This window comes from Perognathus longimembris, chromosome 13 (assembly GCF_023159225.1).
Source record: "Perognathus longimembris pacificus isolate PPM17 chromosome 13, ASM2315922v1, whole genome shotgun sequence".
NCBI lineage: Eukaryota > Metazoa > Chordata > Mammalia > Rodentia > Heteromyidae > Perognathus > Perognathus longimembris.
This window is the reverse complement of record NC_063173.1, coordinates 51,002,748-51,022,310: the sequence shown is the minus strand read 5'-3', so window position 1 is coordinate 51,022,310 and position 19,563 is coordinate 51,002,748. Positions and strand designations below refer to the sequence as shown.

Genomic DNA, 19,563 nt, shown 5'->3' with positions numbered 1-19,563 from the left:
TTTTAAAATATATTTTGTTTGTGGAGGGACCAACTACATATAACACATGATAATAATGTAGTTGGTGACTGGATTTAAAGAATCTGTTACTAAAAGCTGAGCACAGAGATTGAATTATCCTTCTTTATAAAAATTGTTTTCTCAAGCCCCATGTCCAACAAAACAAAAGTAACAGACAAACATTATTTTTATTTTTGTTTATTGGACCACTGACAAGGATTCTTCCTTCTATAATACTTTTGTCTCTTGATGGTACCAACTTAAAAGTGTTAACATTACAAGAAGATGGATGAATACTTAATATGTTACAGTTCCTTTTCTTTTTAGGTTATGCAGTTGGCAAATTTGTGTGTGTGTGTGTGTGTGTGTGTGTGTGTGTGTGTGTGTGCATGTATATGCCTGTATGTGTGTATTTGCGTGTTTGATTCTGGGGACTTGAGCTCAAGGTCTGTGCACTCTTCCTTACCCTTATCCAGTAAGATTAGTATGGGAACACTTGAGTCATACCATCATTCTTGCCTGGGCTGTCTTGGAACTATGATCCTCAGACCTCAGCCTGCTGAGGAGCTAAGATTACAGGTGTGAGTCCTTTGTTCCCAGCAATTCAGCACATTTTCTATAGATAATTAGGGATTATTATAAAGGGAAAATTAGGGATTATTATTATTATAAAGATAATTCTTAGGGATTGAGTATGCTGCATGGAAAGAATGACTTTACCTTGTGGGAAGTCAAATGGACACAAAAGGTTTTTTTCATATGAGAAAATATGATTTATTTATTTTTTTCTTAGTATTGTTGAGATTTAGGGGCTTTAATTATTGGTATCAGTATTGTGAAGGTAATGTGCAGAGGGGTTACATTTATGTAAGCTAGGTAATAAATATATTTCTATTTGAATAATGTCACCCCTCTCTTTGCTCTTGCTCAGATTTTTCCTCCCATCCATACCCCCAAAAAGTATAGTTCATTTTTAACATAGTGTCTAGTGAATATTACTTTTACATTTCTTTTTTTTTTTTAATTTTTTTTGGTCAGTCCTGGGGCTTGGACTCAGGGCCTGAGCACTGTACCTGCCTTTTTGCTCAAGGCTAGCACTCTGCCACTTGAGCCACAGCGCTACTTCTGGCCATTTTCTGTATATGTGGTGCTGGGGAATCGAACCCAGGGCCTCATGTATATGAGGCCGGCACTCTTGCCACTAGGCCATATCCCCAGCCCCTACATTTCTTAATTTTTTGTTCCACCATTTCTTTGGCCACATTACCTCTTAAAGACAGATATATGAATAAACAAAAGGATAAGAATGAAGAAAAAGCAAAAAAGAAATTAAAAACCTCTTTCTTCCATTTCTTGGAGCTCATTTTGGTACATATTATTTTAATGATCATATTCACATAGCTATTGAGCCTTTTCTATCCTCTCACAAGAATATTTTCCTTTAGTCTCACTATGTGGGAATGCCTAGAGATGTCTATAATATCATTCCACAACATAATTTTTCCCCACCATCCACTGTACTTGCTTGTAGATTTACTGGCACATTCTAGTTACCACAAATGAGGGAAAGCATGCAACCTATATTTCTTTGGGTTTGACTTACTTCCTTTAATACAATTTTTTTCCAAGCCTTTCCATTTCTTTATGAATGGTACAATTTGTGATTGATTAGTAGAATTCCCTTGTGTATATATAGCATGTTTCATGATCATTGGTCCATTGAGTAGCATCTGGTTTTATTACATACCTTGGATATGGTAAACAATGCTGCAATGTACATGGTATTGCTCGTAGACTAATGGTCCTGGCAACATTGGCTATCCACAGGCAGAAAACTGAACCAAGATACATCCTTATGTATCACCCTCCACCAGAATCAATTCAAGAATGAATCAAAGTCCTCGGTGTAAGGCCTGACATTATGAAAGTACTAAGACATAGAAGCACAGCAAATCAAATGAAGACTAGATAAATGAGATTGCATGAGACTGAAGTGTTTCAGCATGGCAAAGAACATATCTAGCAAGGTAAACAATACCAAGGCAATGGGTAAAGATTTTATTCAGACAAGGGCCTCATACCTAAAATATACCTAAAACACACAAAAAAATTACCACTGCCAAATAAACTCTCAAAGAAATAACAAGCCAATTTTAATAAATGCGCTAAAGACTTAAAGAGAAACTTCTCAGCAGAAGAATGGCCAGTATACATATGAAGAAATGGCCATTACAAATGCAAATCAAAGCAACATTGAGATTTCACCTCATCTCAGTAAGACTGGCCACCATCAAAAAAACTAACAATAATGGATGCTGGATGTGATATGGCCAAAAGGGAATACCACAACCCTGTTCTTGGGAATGTAAACTTGTTCAACCACTCTGGAAAACAGTATAGATGATCCTCAAAAGACTAAATAAGGAGCTTCCCTGTGACACAGCAATTCTACTCTTGGGCATTTATCCAACACTCCACAAACAAAGATGTTATCTATAGGGCAAGCCTAAATAAAAAGCATTTATTGAGAATTTAACCAACTAGAAATAAGTAAAAGTTCAGAATTTAAAAAGTTGAAAAGGGCTTTTTGGTGGTTAATTGAAGAAAAGAGTCTCATAGACCTCCTTGCCTACTCTGGCTTTGAACCCAGCTCCTCAGAGCTCAGCCTCCAGAGTAGTCAGGATTGCAGGTATGAGCCACTGGGACCCTGTTTGAACTGTCTCCTAACATATATTACTAGAATTAAATAAAAATACATTTGGGTGAAAAAATAAGTTGGAAAGATAAACAACACACACATACACACACACACACTTCAGGACGTCCTGTCACTAACTTCAAGAGATTATATTCAATGGGATGACACGATTAGTACAAGCCTTTTGATTTTGAAAATAACAATGCACTCTGAACCTTCAGACTTGTCTGCTTTGAAGATGTTATGCTTTTGTTACAAACATAATTTCATAGATCTGGAAAAATTTAATTAAATGTCTAAAAACATAGTTTTAACTTCTAATTCATATTGTAATGTTTTGTGTTCATACCAGTATTTCTTTATGAATACAATGGTGTCTGCTCTATTAAGTTTTACCTTGGTTATGATACAGAATTCTTGTATAAGGTAACTGTGATACAGTATTCACAGACTCTCTATAATGTCTAAGAGAGCTTTCATGATTCTTTAAGGATTATTCCTAGAAACTGTTAATATATGATATGTTTATGGCACATACTTGGCAACCTATTTTAATGAGTCTTTTCTAAATTCCTCATTTGTAGTATCAAAGCCAATTCTTTCTCCTAACAGTCCACATAAAAAGTATAAATTGTTAAGTTTATTTCTGCATTTGACTGTTGAAAAAAAGACTACTTGTCTCAGGGTAACTTCATTGTAGAATTTAGCCCATACTGAGATCTAAGATCAGTGAAATCAACTCAAGTGAATGAAGGCTAATATGTTCTCATGGAAATGTTACTTGAAAAATAACTTCTTCTGAATGAGTTCTTAGTTACCATTTTCGTGGAAGAACATACATGCTTACACAAGTTTTAGAATTAACACTTGTTGTACTGCAGAGAATCAAAGGAATGTATGCAATTGACATAGTAATATTCATCATGATGAATGTATTAGTAAAGCTCACAGAATCTGGATTTAGACAAATTTATGTTCAAATCTAGACTCGATGCTAAGCCTTGTAGAAGCCACAGAACTTTTCTATGCGTACATTTCTTTGTTTAATTAACACAGAATGAAGTTTGTTGCAAGATATTATACCATCTTTCAATAATGTTATTATGTTGTAGATGCATATAGAGATAAAGTTTTTGCTCACAGAAATAAGTTGAAAAAATTGTCAATGATTTGTTTTGTAATTGTCATAAACAAGTCAAGTTTATTACAATACCCTTTTCAGTCCATGTGTTGTTGCCCATCCCACAGACATACACAAACTGAGAAAAATCAAGCGGCTTCATCTAAGACAGAGTATATGCAAAGTCAGTCCATCATCCTATAACATTCACAAATAGATATTACTTTTCATTCTTCAAAGAATTCCTCACTTACCTTAAGACCATCTAAAATTTGATTTACAGGTCTTATTTTGCACAATAGATTACCAACATTTCTCTCTGGGCTTTAGAAATGAGTTTTACAAGGGAGAAGTATTTATCTTCCAGTTCGTGACAAGTGGGACAATATCCCAAGACAATGCCCAACCCCAGTAGAACATTGTGTGTCAATTACTCTCTTTCCATTGGGGTGAGTTAGCTGATTTCTTTTAAATGAGAAAGATGAAGGATGATACCACAATTGACTTTAGAATGGAGAATAATAACCTAACATATAAAATCATCATTGGCAGGTATTTTACTGAGCAAATGAAATAACAGAAACATTTATCATCTCATGGAAGGAGGAAATAAACTCATATATTCTTGGATATTGTATAGTTTCCATACATTTCTTTTATGAAGAAAAGTAATTCAAGTGTTTTTGAACTACAGCATCACATGGGGGAGTTTCTAAAGCATAAGTCCAATCAATATTATTAAGAAGACTCCCTAGCAATCTCCTTTATGTTTATTTATCAAGTAAGTGACTAGACAGGAATATATCTTGAAAACTATATTGCAAAAGTCAGAGAAAAAGGTTCAAGCAATGTTACATGTCATAAGATTGGTTCGTAATCTATGTAAACTAACTTCTTTCAATGGTCAAATTGTGAATAACAGTGAAATACCACATCAGATTCTTGTGAATAGGATGATGTTTGTTTCATAATTCTTATAATTCTTTAACAATTACAGTGATATTTCTGAATGCCAAAAATGCAAATCACCTTTTAAATACTGTACATCATACTCTATGTACGTTAATATGTTTAAGGTGGACAAATAGAAGAATGTTCAATGAAGCAAACAATTAATTTCTGTTAAAGAACAATAAAATCAGTGTATTTAGAGACAAGAGTAACATAGCCTTACATGTAAAAATATTGTGTATGAGTAGGAATTAAAAGCTGCCCCAAAATAAAAATGGGTATAATTGTCCAATTCTCATTCTCGTGAATTTAATAAACCTGCAAATCCAGGAAAGGATAGCAGAGTAATTTGCAGCCGGCATTTGCAGATAACACAACTGTTTCAAAATAAGTCATGCTCTATTTTGAGTGTATGTTTTTGCCTCTAAGGCTTATGTTTAATTTTAAAGGTAATATGGTGTCTTATAAAGTTTAATGTTAAAAAGGAAAGCAGTAAACTTGCTCCACTGACCTAAGTAGAAATTGAGTATCCTGGTATAATTTAAGGCAGGAAGAAACAGTAGGCAAGAAAGAAGGAAATTAGATTATGAACTGGCAGGAACCAAAGGGAAGACATTGAAGTAGAATGTCTCACCAGTTTCCTTCACAAACAACAATACTGTTCTGAATAATCTCCTACTTTGTTTCCTTTCCTGAAGACTCAAAAGTCAAGAGTATTTGGTTAGGCATGATGTTCTTCACATGCTCTCCTCTGATTCAGGTGGCTCACAGAAAGATGTCAGAGAAGGTGGGGAGATCACACTCATGTAAAGCTCTATCTAGCCAAAGACTTCTCATTGGGAGTAACAGCAGCAGCAGCAGCAGCAGCACAATGCATCATAGCACACTGTCCAGCAGTGCTAGTACCTCATTTCTTTTCTTTTCTTTTCATCCCTAACTATGCCCCCTTTAAAGGGTGGTGTCTGGTCAAGGATGCCCTCACAGAGCTGTGTATGTGAACCCAGTCTCCAGGCAACACGCAGAGTTATCTAAGACAGTGCATGCGTTACTGGCTCAAGGTCACAAGGACATGCTGAACCAGCTGAACCTCAGTCCAAAGCCTTCCAGAAGGTTAGAACAAACAAAAACCCAAACAAACAAAACAAAACACCATCAACCACCGACCCTAATCGCTCATATTCAAGTCTTGTTTATCCAGACAGATGAAGGAATTGTTTAGTGTCTTGTTTCTAAATTTGTCACTTAGCCTACAGAGGAAAAATCACACTTTTTTTTAATATTAGGATCCACAGTAGGAAGCATAGTACTGAACCTGAAAACCTGGAAATACCCTAAGTGTAGATTCCTTGTGTCCATGACGAAGTCATGTTGAGGGATGCATGCTGGGCTACCCTTAACATCCAAGCACTTTTTTCTGTACCTTCATTTCCCTGCTACAGAGGAGATGAGGCTTCTTGGTGAGCTGAGTTTCATTTTTGAAAATATATTCATCTTCTATATGTAAACGTTTTAGCCATTTAGTATAGAAGCAATGAAGCATTCCATATATTTATAGACAATCTCCATGCTTCAGTCATACTGGTCCTGCTAGGATCCTGTATCCTTTATGGTGTAGTTGGATTATTAGAGGTACATTTTTTTTAACCCCCAAATTTAAAAGTGCTTGAACCTATAATGTAAGCGTTCATTTCTATTTTGCATAAAGTACAAGAAAATGATAGTTAATGTTTGCCTATATATTCACAAACAATTCTCATATGCTTCGGAAATATTCATTTCACTCTAGTTATTATTTCTACTACATTGATGACTGTAAATTTTGATATGTATTGTAGAATATGCCTGTTGATAATCAGTTATTGTTTTATTTCATTAAATATCCCCATAATTTGTTTGACCATTTGACAGCTTTTGAATACTTTTGTTAATGAATAATAGAAGCATAAGTGACACGTTTATAATTTGATATGTCACTCACTATAAATGTAATCTATACATACATACACACAAATATATACATACCAAGCTATATTAGGCGAATCAATAAAATCTTTATCAAAGGCTTGGTGGTGAAGCTGGCTACCCCAGCAAGAGACTGCCTCATATTCCCATCCTGAAAACATATTTGTCCCACCAAAAATTTAATATTACCTTTACTCCAGTCATGTGATATATTTTATATAATAGTAAAACATTTCTAATACTAATATTTGGTCTACATTAATGAATAATTCCCTCAAGTAATAGTAACAGTCCTTTTATTAAACCATAGAAATTAAAATGATCCTGCGTTTTCAGGTATGTGTACTTTTACTTTTAATAAAGTTATGCTTCCTTGGTTTTGTGTTATTTGAAAATCTAAGCAACTACTACCTGAGATCAATATTTGTGAAAAAAATAAATAAATACATATAAGTTCCCCAGACAAATTAGTGAAAAAAACCTTTGAATGTTAACAACTAAAAATCCTTTATAATTATTCACAATTATCTGCATAATTATTCACAATTTTGAGAGTAATTTTCCTTATCTTTATTTAAATTAAAAAAATAAAATATTCATAATTAAGTTTATTGTTCTTTGCTTAAATGTCTGCTCTGTTCATTTGCTCATAATTATTGAATTATTTGTCCTTTGGTGTTTAATTTTTGTTTCTTAGTTCTTTACATTTCTATATGCTTATTTCTTGTCAAATAAGTACCCTGCCTGACTTTCTCCCCCTCTACAGGCTATCCTTACACTGTAGTACTTGTTTCCTCTCCACAAGTTTTGCAATTTGTTGCAATTCCATTCATGAATCATTGCCCTTGTTTACTGACCTACTGTCTACAGGATTATTCAGAGTGATTTTCTATGCCTATACTGTGAAAATATTCCCCTAGAAATTCCATTAGTACTTTCAAAGTTTTATATCATGCATTGAGGACTTTGACACATTTTAAAAGTATTATTTATAAATATTGGTACAAAACAGTTTGTTTTACTTGATTTTTAATATCTTATTTTATTATAAAAGTGTTACAGTTACATAAATAACGACACAAGTACATTTATTTTTGAAGTGTTATTCCTCCCTCATTTCCTCCCATTTTCCTGTGATTCCAGCCCAAGTTGTAAATTCCATTTCCATCTTGGTGTCTAGTGAGTAGGTGACTGCTTACAAATTCTTGACTAGTTAGAGCACTGCCACTTCACTTTTCTTATATGAAAATTTCCAGTGTTAATTGTTGCCATGTTTTAAGACACATTAACCAAAATAAATACCCAGTGGGTCTCATTAACAATAATATTTGCTGCATTTTTAGGCTGAATTGAAAGAATGTTAGGGGCAATTACTAAGAAAAAGCATCACAAGCAATGATGATCCAGAGGGAGAAGACCAGTGAATACATGCCAAAGAAGCAGACACCTGCAGAAGTTTTGGTACTTATGGTAATTAATCCCTTTGAAAATTGTACTTACTATGTTTTGCATTGAGGGGAAGTGTTCAGTATGTGAATGTTTTCAACCTGTGTTATTTCATTTTGAGTCTATAGAGTAGTGAATTCCATGGTGGATATTTAATGAATCAAAACTTTTTCTTATTATTTTATGTAAAATAATCTTCACAAATGACCTTATAAATGAATTGTTTTAATTACATGCATTTGCCTTACTCATACACTAAAAGGCATCGTGGAGTGAATATTAACATACTTAATGTTAATTGCTACATAAGTAATGTGCACCAAAATAGTTGAAATAGTTGCAAAGAGATGAAGCAGGTCTAATCATTTCTAGAACTGACTTAAATATTTTAAAGCCTATTCTAAAGTTTAACCAAATGATTCCATTCATTTATTCATTTGATATTTACAAAAATTTCTTGAGTGCCTATAATCAATCAGGTCCATAATATCAAAGGTATGTACTTTAAAAAAAGTTCACTAGGAATATTTAATAAAACATGTAAACAAGAAAGTGAAAATGATTATTTTATATTGGATGCATTTTGTAAATATAATACATGTTTTAGTAACAATAAGCTTCCAATTATTTTTGAATTTCAAGTTTCTATTGATTTACCTAATTCATTTTGTGCAGAATGCAACAATTCCATGTAATGAATTTATGATCAACAAGACATGAATATCATCTGTAATGTGTAACAAATAATTCATTTTAATTAGTTTACACATATTTTTCTCTAGTCCCTCTATAGTAACTGAACAAATGACATAAAAATGTACATGTTATCTCCCACAGTGTGATTTCTCTTGCTTGGTACTCAGTGTTTTCCTATCAAGAGACTACAATGGTCAAAATAAGAGTCTCTGTGCCCACTCCATGAAAAGTAATGTGCATGTTTCTTCCTAATATGGATACACAGGAAAATCTGAACAAGGACATAAATAAACAATGAAAGTTTTCAAGGTCTTGTAAAGTTCTTTAGTGATATCTTTAAGCTAGAACAGTAAGATGTCTGTAATAAATTTGGCAGAAAGAAGGTCACAGACACTGATGCAGTTTTCAGTAAGGAAGGACATAAGGACCCACACAGCATAAACTACTGGGATCCCACCCTCCAGAGTGTAAACACCTGAATACATATTTCCCTCTTCTTTACTCTTAACTTTGAAATGATAAACATCTTAACTTTTGAAGTATTTATGTCCCTGTTAATACAATGGTGGCATTATAATAAAATAAGTTTCATCTATGTTCATAATTTCCTCAGTTTAGTAAGTGCTGTGGGCACTTTATCCTTATTGTAATAGATGATGTGTATTTCTACTGCCTGTATTGTCATTTGAACACACACTCATGGCATGACAGTAATATCAGTATTTTTGAATATTTTATTTTTCTTAAATAAGTGATTCCTAGCCAGATGCCAGTGGTTTATGCCTATAATTCTTCCTACTCAAGAGGCTGAGACCTAGTACATAGTAATTTGACACTATCCACAACAGAAATATTTTTGGGGATTCCATTTCCAATTAACCATCAAAGTGCTGGGCTGGGGGTGTGGTAGAACACCAGTGTAACCAAAATAGCTGAGCAAGAGAGTGAGACCCTGAGTTGAAGCACTAGTAATCCTCCCAAAAAGGAAAGAAGGAAGGAAGGAAGGAAGGAAGGAAGGAAGGAAGGAAGGAAGGAAGGAAGGAAGGAAGGAAGGAAGGAAGGAAGGAAGGCAAACAAAGCAGGAAAGAAAGAAGAAAGTTAAGAAATTTATTTCTTAAGGGTGAAGTGGCACACAATTATATGCCTAGCAATGAGGAGAAGAATACAAAAGAATTACAAAGTCCATGACAGCTAGGGCTACAGGGGAAGACAATATCTCAAAAATAAGGGCTGGGAATATGGCCTAGTGGCAAGATTGCTTGTCTTGAATACATGAAGCCCTGGGTTTGATTCCTCAGCACCACATATATATAGAAAACGGCCAGAAGTGGCGCTGTGGCTCAAGTGGTAGAGTGCTAGCCTTGAGCCAAAAGAAGCCAGGGACAATGCTCAGCCTTGAGTTCAAGGCCCAGGACTGGCCAAAAAATAAATAAATAAATAAATAAAAAATAGTAGTCAAAAGCAAGTATTTTAGGGCTGGGAATATGGCCTAGTGGGAAAGTTCTGGTCTCCTATACCTGAAGCCCTGGGTTTGATTCCTCAGCACCACATATATAGAAAAAGCCAGAAATGGTGCTGTGACTCAGGTGGTAGAGTGCTAGCCTTGAGCAAAAAGAAGCCAGAGACAGTGCTCAGGCCCTGAGTTCAAGCCCCAGGACTGGCAACAAAAACAAAAGCAAAAACATGGGCTGGGAATATGGCCTAGTGGTAAGAGTGCTCGCCTCATATACATGAAGTCCTGGGTTTGATTCCCCAGCACCACATATATAGAAAATGGCCAGAAGTGGCGCTGTGGCTCAAGTAGCAGAGTGCTAGCTTTGAGCAAAAAGAATCCAGGGACAGTGTTTAGGCCCTGAGTCCAAGGCCCAGGACTGGCAAAAATAAATAAATAAATAAATCTAGCACTTATTATAACTATCTAGGTTGAGCAAAAATACAGATGCCATAGATGTATAAAGCCAGAAAATTACAAAAATGTAGACACTTTCTCATCTCCTTATTTCCCCATGTTGATAAGGAAATGAAATTGAATATGTACTATGATATTATCTTCTTATTATGTTATATTATAGATTTGTAATTGTCATTATTGCTATTACTATTACTATAGACTTGTAGTCAAGAAAACAGACTTACTAGTGATTGTTAAATGGTAACTGAACCTTGCCATTGTTTCTATAGGATTAGGATTAGGATTCGATGACCAGGGTGAACTCAGATCTGGAATGGAGTCAAGGATTTTGTGGAGTCCTGGTAACTGCTACTATCCAGAATAGGAATCCTTAAAACCCCAGGGAAAACCAAAGATCTGTAGAGGAGACTGGTGTGGTTGGTGTTCACACACTGATGTCTTAGGCAGACTGGAAAGAATTCCTTGGACAGGTGCCTTTTAGATATTTCTAAGCGTTGAATGACCATTAGTATGTAAAATCAAATATAGATTTAATTCTATAAAGAGAGGCTGACGTACTTCTTGGAACTACTTGGGAAAAATTGAGATACTTTGTGAAATTGGGAAACGCGCTAAATTCAATGCATATGAGTCATGTATGAAAAGTTTATTAAAATTTTCAAGAAGAAATAGCAAAATTAACATAGGGCAGTGCAGACAACATACTGTATATAGGAATTGCAAAATGCATTGTACATAAGAAAAAAAGCCAGTAAAAATGACACATAATGATAGCAGAAATTTTGATTAATCTGTGTTTATCTTAGAAAAGTCATTAGAAGCATAAACATCCACTAAAAATTAAATTAGTACACAAGAGAAGATGTTCCCCAGGGTAGACAATAATATTCCTTCTTAAAGCAGTTGATGTATAAAAGGACCAAAACTTATAACAGATTTAATGGAACTACTTGAGAATAAAGAAAAGCCAATAGATATCTAAAAAACACACACTCTCATACTGTTTCAATGCAAATCAATAAAGGTAAGCTGTAAATGTGTTGTTCTACTATTTTTGAAGGATTGCCTTCATTTGGAAGATCGAGATTCAACCAATCAATCAGAAAAGCCTAAAATTAAGAGATATGTATCTGAAGGATACTTCTCAACTTAGTAAATCATAAAATTATAATTACTTAAAATGAATTATAAACTTAAATAAGATCAGGCACTTTTCAGATAATGGCAATGGCATTCCTGAAATTATTTCAGGTAGCATTGGAAATGAGTACAAAATAAATATGAGAATATCAAAGCATTTTAGGTTACTTTTCTTAATTTACTAATTCTAAAGCTCTGCCTTGTGGAACAAGATGAGGCTCATGTTAAACAATTTGAAAAGGTATGAAAATGCACAATTCTTTTGGGACGTGGGAGTACAGCATTAAAAGTGCTTGGTGAGACCTCTCAAGCCACATTGATTTCTTCAAAATAGATTATATTAAAATGAATAATTGATAAAGAGAACTTATTTTTACCTTGTGTTTAAATCATATTCATGTGTTCTAGTTATTGGCATGGGTATTTTAAGTCACAGCCCACTGGCTGTAGACAAAGGAGAACTTTAACAAAACATCATTATGAAATGGAAAACTGAGAAAAGGAATTAGGTTTCCTTGACAGAGAATTGTATGACAAAGGAGGAATTTCCATGGATAAGAGGAAAGATATGAGGAAAATAATGTAACTTAGTAGTATCAAAATATTACCTTGAATTAAATAGTATCCCAAGAGTAATATATTCAAATATTGCATAGTTAGTGCTACATATAAGTAAAGAAAAAATAATTTTCCTCACTAGGGAATTATTCTCAGAATTGACTCTCATCAGAGTATAAAACTGGGGGCAAAAATATATTTTGAATAAGAATTAAAAATGAAAATGCAGGGGAAATTTTTCTATTTGAAAATGTGGGAGAGAGATTCTAGTTGCTCAAGCCTATATTTCTAGGTAGCTAGCCAGCCTGAGATCCAAGGCTCATGATTTGCAACCAACTTGGGCAGGAAAACACATGACACTCATATTTTCAACTAGCCAGAAGAAAAACAAGGCCAGACTTATAGCTCAATTGTTAGAACACCATGTATGTTCAACAGTAATATGCACTAGACAATATGTTGGAAATGAACTTTACAACTTGGAGGGGAGGGGAGTGAGATGGGAAAAGTTGGAGAAAACGAGGGAGGGAGTAACACCATTCAAAAAGAAATGTACTCATTACCTTATGTACCCGTAACCCCTCTGTACATCACCTTTAAATAAAATTTAAACTTAAAACAAACCAAAAATATCCTGCTGAGAACATGAGTCTCATTGTTCAAGCTTCAGTATGAATGCAAAAAGTAAATTAATGAATCAATGTAAAGAAAGAATTATGAACATGCTTACCAAAACAGAGAGAAAAAAATAAGCTAGAACAAAACAATAGATAAGGTCTGTAACCAAATTCCACTACTAAGGATGACATAAGAAAACATGGTTTCTCCCTGATAGGTTTTCCCTTGAAGCTGGTAAATTTACAGCAAGTACAATAAAATTTTCTGAATTTTACTTCATGAATTCATTTTAATGGCCTATTTTTTTCACTTATGAAAGTTATCAAATTTCATCCTGTCAAAGTTAAATGAATGGAAGCTATTTAAAAATGGGTAGGATGCAGTAATATATCTAACACAGTTGGTATAAAAGTTCAATTTTAACACATGGACGAATTTACCACCTTAAATATATTACATTTGCAGATGGAGAGCAAACTAGAAGAGAAAAATCAAACATCACGACAGTCATGGAATTCATTCTCTTGGGGTTTTCCGATGTTCCTCAGCTCCAGTGGGTCCTTTTTGGGATATTCTCATTCATATATTTGACTATTCTAATGTGCAATGGCATTATAATACTAATAACCAGAATGGACCCTGTCCTTCAGACACCTATGTATTTTTTCCTTAGCCATTTTTCCTTTTTGGAAATTTGTTATGTCACAGTCACTATCCCAAGAATGCTCGTGGACCTTGGTACCCAAAAAGGAAACATTTCTTGCTTTGCCTGTGCTGCACAAATGTGCTTCGTCCTTATGCTGGGAGGCATGGAGTTCCTTCTGTTGACAGTAATGGCCTATGACCGGTACGTGGCCATCTGCAATCCTCTGAACTATGCTCTAGTCATGAACCACAAGGTCTGTGTGCAGTTGGTGGCCGCCTCCTGGGTCAGTGTCATTCCAGTCGTGATTGGACAAACCTATCAGATTTTTTCTTTGCCCTTTTGTGGGTCTAACAGGATCAACCATTTCTTCTGTGACATCCCACCAGTGCTCAAGCTTGTCTGTGGTGATGCGTTTGTGAATAAGATGGCAGTCCACATTGCTGTGGTGGTCTTTATCGTGGTTCCTTTCCTGTTGATCATTGTCTCCTATGGCAAAATCATCTCCAACATTCTGAGATTGACCTCAGCCAGAGGGAGATCGAAAGCTTTCTCCACGTGCTCCTCTCATCTGATAGTGGTTGTCTTATTCTATGGAACAGCCAGTATCACTTACTTAGAGCCCAAACCAAATCAATACGAAGGGATGGGGAAGCTGCTATCTCTTTTCTACACCATTTTGATCCCTACTTTGAATCCTGTCATCTATACGCTGAGGAACAAGGATATTACTGTAGCACTGAAGAAACTGTTGCATAAGTTATTGACATGAGGCCTTGCATGAAACCACATCTTGTATGTTTGTTAAGTAGCTCCAACACAAAAGAATATTTCATTGCTTCCTCTGTTCTTCAAAAGTGAAAATTAATACTGCCACAAGCCTCCTTATAACCAAGGGCCACTGATATTTTACAGGTAATTGAAGTGCCTCTGGTACAAATGAACTCAGTTGCAAATATCTTTCTGAAAAATCAATCTTCCCTTTCACTGCTAACTACAGAGTGAGGAAAAGATTCCCTGAGCAATATAAGAAAAATAAGAAATAATTTATAACCATGAATCTAGGTTATGTTCTGGGATGAGTTTACCAAATTTTTCACATGCCAGAGGTATTTGCTTTCTTTTTCTGATTCAGTGCTTTGATTTTATCTGTGGTAAATAACAGAGAAATCTAAACAGGTGGAAGCAGAGCAATGCAGTCTCTTTATTTTTTTGTTTCCTTATATGTTTCCTTTTTGTTTCCTTATATGTTATATATTTGCTTTTTTCAGTTTCAAATTATAATACTTCTCTCTATCCATATTCTTTTCAAAAAACCTGTACTACATTTATTTTGTTTTCCAATACCTATTTTAATGTTCTCAGGTAGTGTCAATCTTTACTTGTGTATCAACTCATCTTACTCGGGTAATATCTATTTAGTATTGAATGCTTTTAGAATTTTCACCACAAAATACCCCTATTCATGTATGGTGAGTTGAATGCTGTTTCCTCACAAATGTCACCATCCAAAAATTGCAGAAGGGATCTTCCTTTGAATAAAGGAAGGGCCTTTTCATATATAATGGGGCAAAAAATTTGAAATGAGATCACCATGGTATAAGATGGGAATGCATAGTAAGAGCTTTAGGAAATGGCCACAGAAAAAGATGAACATCGTGTAAAGAAGAAGGAAGATATTGGAGTAATTAGTCACAAATTAAGGAAAGTGTAAAGATCCCCAAAGCTAGAGAACTGAAGGAACAATTTTTCTTTAAAACCTTCAGAAGGTCAGGTGCTGGCAGCTCACACCTGTAATCCTAGCTACTCAAGAGACTGAGATCTGAGACTCTCAGTTTAAAGCCAACTCAGGCAGAAAGGTCCATGTGACTCTTATCTTCAATTGACCACCAAAATTTGGGAAGCGGTATTGTGGTTCAAGTGGAAGAATGATAGCCTTGAGTAAAAAAAGCTAAGGGATAGAGCCCAGGGTCTGAATTGAAACCCTAGTAATGGACCACCCCCGCACTCCCGGCTCAAAGGAAAAAAAAGTTTTTAAAAAACACCCAAAACAAGGAAACTATTTCGAGGAAGCACAAACTTATCAGTATTCGTTCTGAATATGGACATCAAGAATTATGACAGACTAATTTTATGTTTATTTAGGCACCCAATTTGAGATAACTATTCAACATACAATTAGAAAAATAACATGCTATGAAATTAATAATCTCCACAAAGTTTGGATCTCTTAAATATCTGAAATTAACTCTGTCTCCTGTCTTATCATAGCTAATAGCATTCCTTCTACATGTATTTTGATTGTTGCATCAATTTAGAATGTTTTTAAATTTTATGCAGTGAATTCTTGCTTTTATTTATTTGCTTAATGTATTATTTTACAACCATCAGTTTTCAGGCACATGTGCTCTTTCTAGTTTGGCATATCTCTTGTAGAGAACCAATACTTGAATCTTGTTTTTGATAGACAGATGGTTTTATTTAGAAAGTAAGACCATTTATAATTAACATAACTATTGAGAAATCTTTTCTGATTCTTGTGATTTTGTTTATTTCCTCTCTTGTTGACTCTATTACTGTTTATTCTTTCATCTTTTTCTCATTCTCATTTATTTGTAGAGATTATTGGTTGTTGAAATTTAAATATAATTTATTCTTTCATAGTTGTCATATGTATATCTATTTCTCCTATGACATTTATTCTGTACTAATCTCTTGTGTGTGACCGCCTTTCTTGTGGGAATGATTTCTTTGTGTATTTTCTGAAATACAGTCTTTATGGTCAGAAATTGCTTTCATTTGTTTATATTACAAAGTCATTATTTCATATTCAGCTTTAAAGGATATGTTAGCCAGGTTATTATTTTTGATTTTCAGTTGTTGTTTTTTTTCTCAAAGTTTAAACTATAGCATTATGTGTTTCCCTATCAGGGTTCAACTGAGTAATGTGAACTAATTAATTGGGCTGTTTTCCTCTCACCCCTCAGTATCCTTTAACTTGATATTTCATGTAGGATACGGTGTTTTCTGATCCACATTCTCTGTCCCTTGTACTTAGAGGCGTATATGTTTCCCAATATTTGGCTAATGTTTTGCTCCCAATTTATTCAATACCCTTTTTATGCCTCAAACTTGAATTCATTTTCAATGAATTCATCAGGTCCCAGAGTTCTTCAAAGTTGTTCTCATGCTTATTTATTTTTTTTCTTAATTGCAGTTAAAATATAATGTTTCCTTTTGGGAAGATAGGAACTGTTTTTCTTTATACATTTTCCCTGTGAATAAAGAAAAAAAGTAAATTGGTGGAGTTTGTTACGGTATTGAGATCTTTCCTGCCTTTCTGTAGGTTCAGCCCAGGACACTGTTGACATGAAAGTTGACCTAGACAGGTAGGAGCTACCTTCCACTTGCTCCTGGTTTGCCATAAAAAAATGCAATCCAAAGTAGTGGCATGTTCTTCTAGCTTGTTATGTTAAACTCAATTCCAGAGATATGTAGTGTCTGGGGCATGGTAATTGCCCTTCTGTGCTGGGCTTTCACTGGCAGAGCATGGAGGGGATATCCAACAGATGTCCTCAGGCTCAGAGTATACGGAGAATCATAGAGTGACTACTGTACTCCCCACCTTGCTAAGGATAGATATGGGAAAGCAGAAGTAGCAATTCAACATTCAGCACAGCAATCATCAGGGCATAATTGGCCAGTATCATCATGTTCCTAACAAAGTCAGGGTAGGGAGCAGCCCAAAGACAATAATTTCTGGTGCAATCTCTTAGGGCTTCAGAAAGAAATTGAATATGTACTTCAATTACTCACACTTAACATAAATTCAACCCAGATGCCCCTGAGTAGACAAATGGATCAGGAAAATGTGGTACATATACACAATGGAATTTTATGCCTCTATCAGAAAGAATGACATTGCCCCATTTGTAAGGAAATGGAAGGACTTGGAAAAAGTTATACTAAGTGAAGTGAGACAGACCCAAAGAAACATGGACTCTATGGTTTCCCTCATAGGGAATAATTAGCACAGGTTTAGGCTAGTCACAGCAGAAGATCACAAGAGCCCAATAGCTATACCCTTATGAACACATAAGATGATGCTAAGTGAAATGAACTCCATGTTATGGAAGGACTGTTATAGCACTGCTGTAATTACTTTCAACATGCCATGTAAACCCTAGCTTCTATTGTTGATGTTCCTCTTGTATCCCCTTCCTGTGGTTGTACCTGCACTATCACTGTATCTTATCTGAGTATATTGGAAACTGTATATAGTGGTATCAGAACTAGGAAACTGAAAGGGAATACCAAAATCGAGAGACACAGGGTAAAAAGACAAACGACTACAAAAGCAATACTTGCAAAACTGGTGTAAACCAACTGAACAACTCATGGGGGGAGAGGGGAAGGGGGAGGGGTAGGGGGGAATGAGGGAGGAGGCAACAAACAGTACAAGAAATGTATCCAATGCCTAACGTATGGAACTGTAACCTCTCTGTACATCACTTTGACAATAAATAAGAAAAACAATAAAAAAACAGAAATATAAACATCTTTATTCCATTTTATTTCAGAAAAATAATATATTAACTGTCTACCACTCTTTTGTTTATCTCACACATTTATTTTATTGGGTAGCATATCACTATTATTTTTATTTTGGGGGGAAAAGTGGAGTTCAAAGTTAGAGTTTTAAGCTTTACTAGGCCAATACACTACTTTGAGCCATGCCTCCAGCCTTGATTTTTGCTAGTATTTTTAGAGATGGAATTTAACAATAATTTCTACCTAGGCTGGCCTACCAAACTCTGCATCCTAAATAGCAAGATATAAGCATCAGCTAGCCTCACACACAACCATCCTTACTATTTCTTTATAACTTTATCAGATACATTTTCTTCTTAAAATCTGCTTCTCTTTTCCTTTTTCTGCATGCGTCACTTTATTTTTAATAATTTGAGTAATTTCTATTTTCTCTAGTTTTTTTTCCTACAAAAGTGTCCAGATTTTTAATTTTAGTATTTTACTACATTGAAATATGTGGTTTATTTTGAAATATTACTGTCTTTCTACCATTGGCTTTCTCTTTCTGGGCAATATTAGAGATTTTGACTAAGACAAGAAGGCTCTTGAGTAAATGACGCACATAAAAATAAAAAGTGGTAGCTATCCCAACAAAATAGAAACATAAAAGTTGCTTAAAAGCAAAACAATCATGACTTCTCCAAATATTTACAGCCCTGTATTAACACAATCCTAATTATAGAAAATGATTCAAATGTTAAATGAAGAACTTAGAATTCTTGTTTTACAATTGAGTAATGAATTCACAGGAATGCAAACAAAAATTGAAAGAGTTATGTCACATCTAGAAGTAGAGAGCTGGGAGCTGTTGGATCACAGCTATAATCCTAACTGCTTGGGAGGCTGAGAACTGAAAACTGCAGTTCAAAAATTATCCCAGGAATGAAACAGTGGGGAAGTCCAATCTTCAATTAACCAAAAAGTGCCCAGAAGTAGAGGTATGATTTATGCCAGCAATGTTGGGAAAGTGGAAAAAGAGTATGGGGCTCTGAATTCAAGCTCAAATATGCACACACACACGCTCGCGCACACACACACACACACACAGAGTTAGATGAGAAACTGAGAAATTTACGAGTTTGAATAAGGACATAGGAAACTTGGATGAGAAATTCAGGAAGGAATTTTGAGATCCTATTATTTTATAAAAAAAAAGAACTAAACACACACTTCTCAAAGAAAAAATGTCCAAATATTCAAATAAGTACCAGAATCTTTTAGACCTCATC

The 19,563-nt window shown here is 34.8% G+C and overlaps 1 protein-coding gene across 2 annotated transcripts; it reads left to right on the top strand.

The window, feature by feature from the left end:
• Window positions 1-11,411: 11,411 nt before the first annotated feature.
• Window positions 11,412-14,516, top strand: LOC125361925 (olfactory receptor 10AG1-like). 2 transcript variants are annotated; one of them, XM_048360549.1, is made up of 2 exons: window positions 11,412-11,420; window positions 13,575-14,516. In XM_048360549.1, exons 1-2 carry the CDS (start codon window positions 11,412-11,414, stop codon window positions 14,514-14,516), a joined length of 951 nt encoding a protein of 316 aa, XP_048216506.1. The 2 variants fall into 2 exon arrangements, with proteins under 2 accessions (XP_048216506.1, XP_048216505.1); XM_048360548.1 differs by lacking the exon at window positions 11,412-11,420 and adding an exon at window positions 11,794-11,809 and having other exon boundaries at window positions 13,567-14,516.
• The last annotated feature ends 5,047 nt before the right edge of the window (window positions 14,517-19,563 follow it).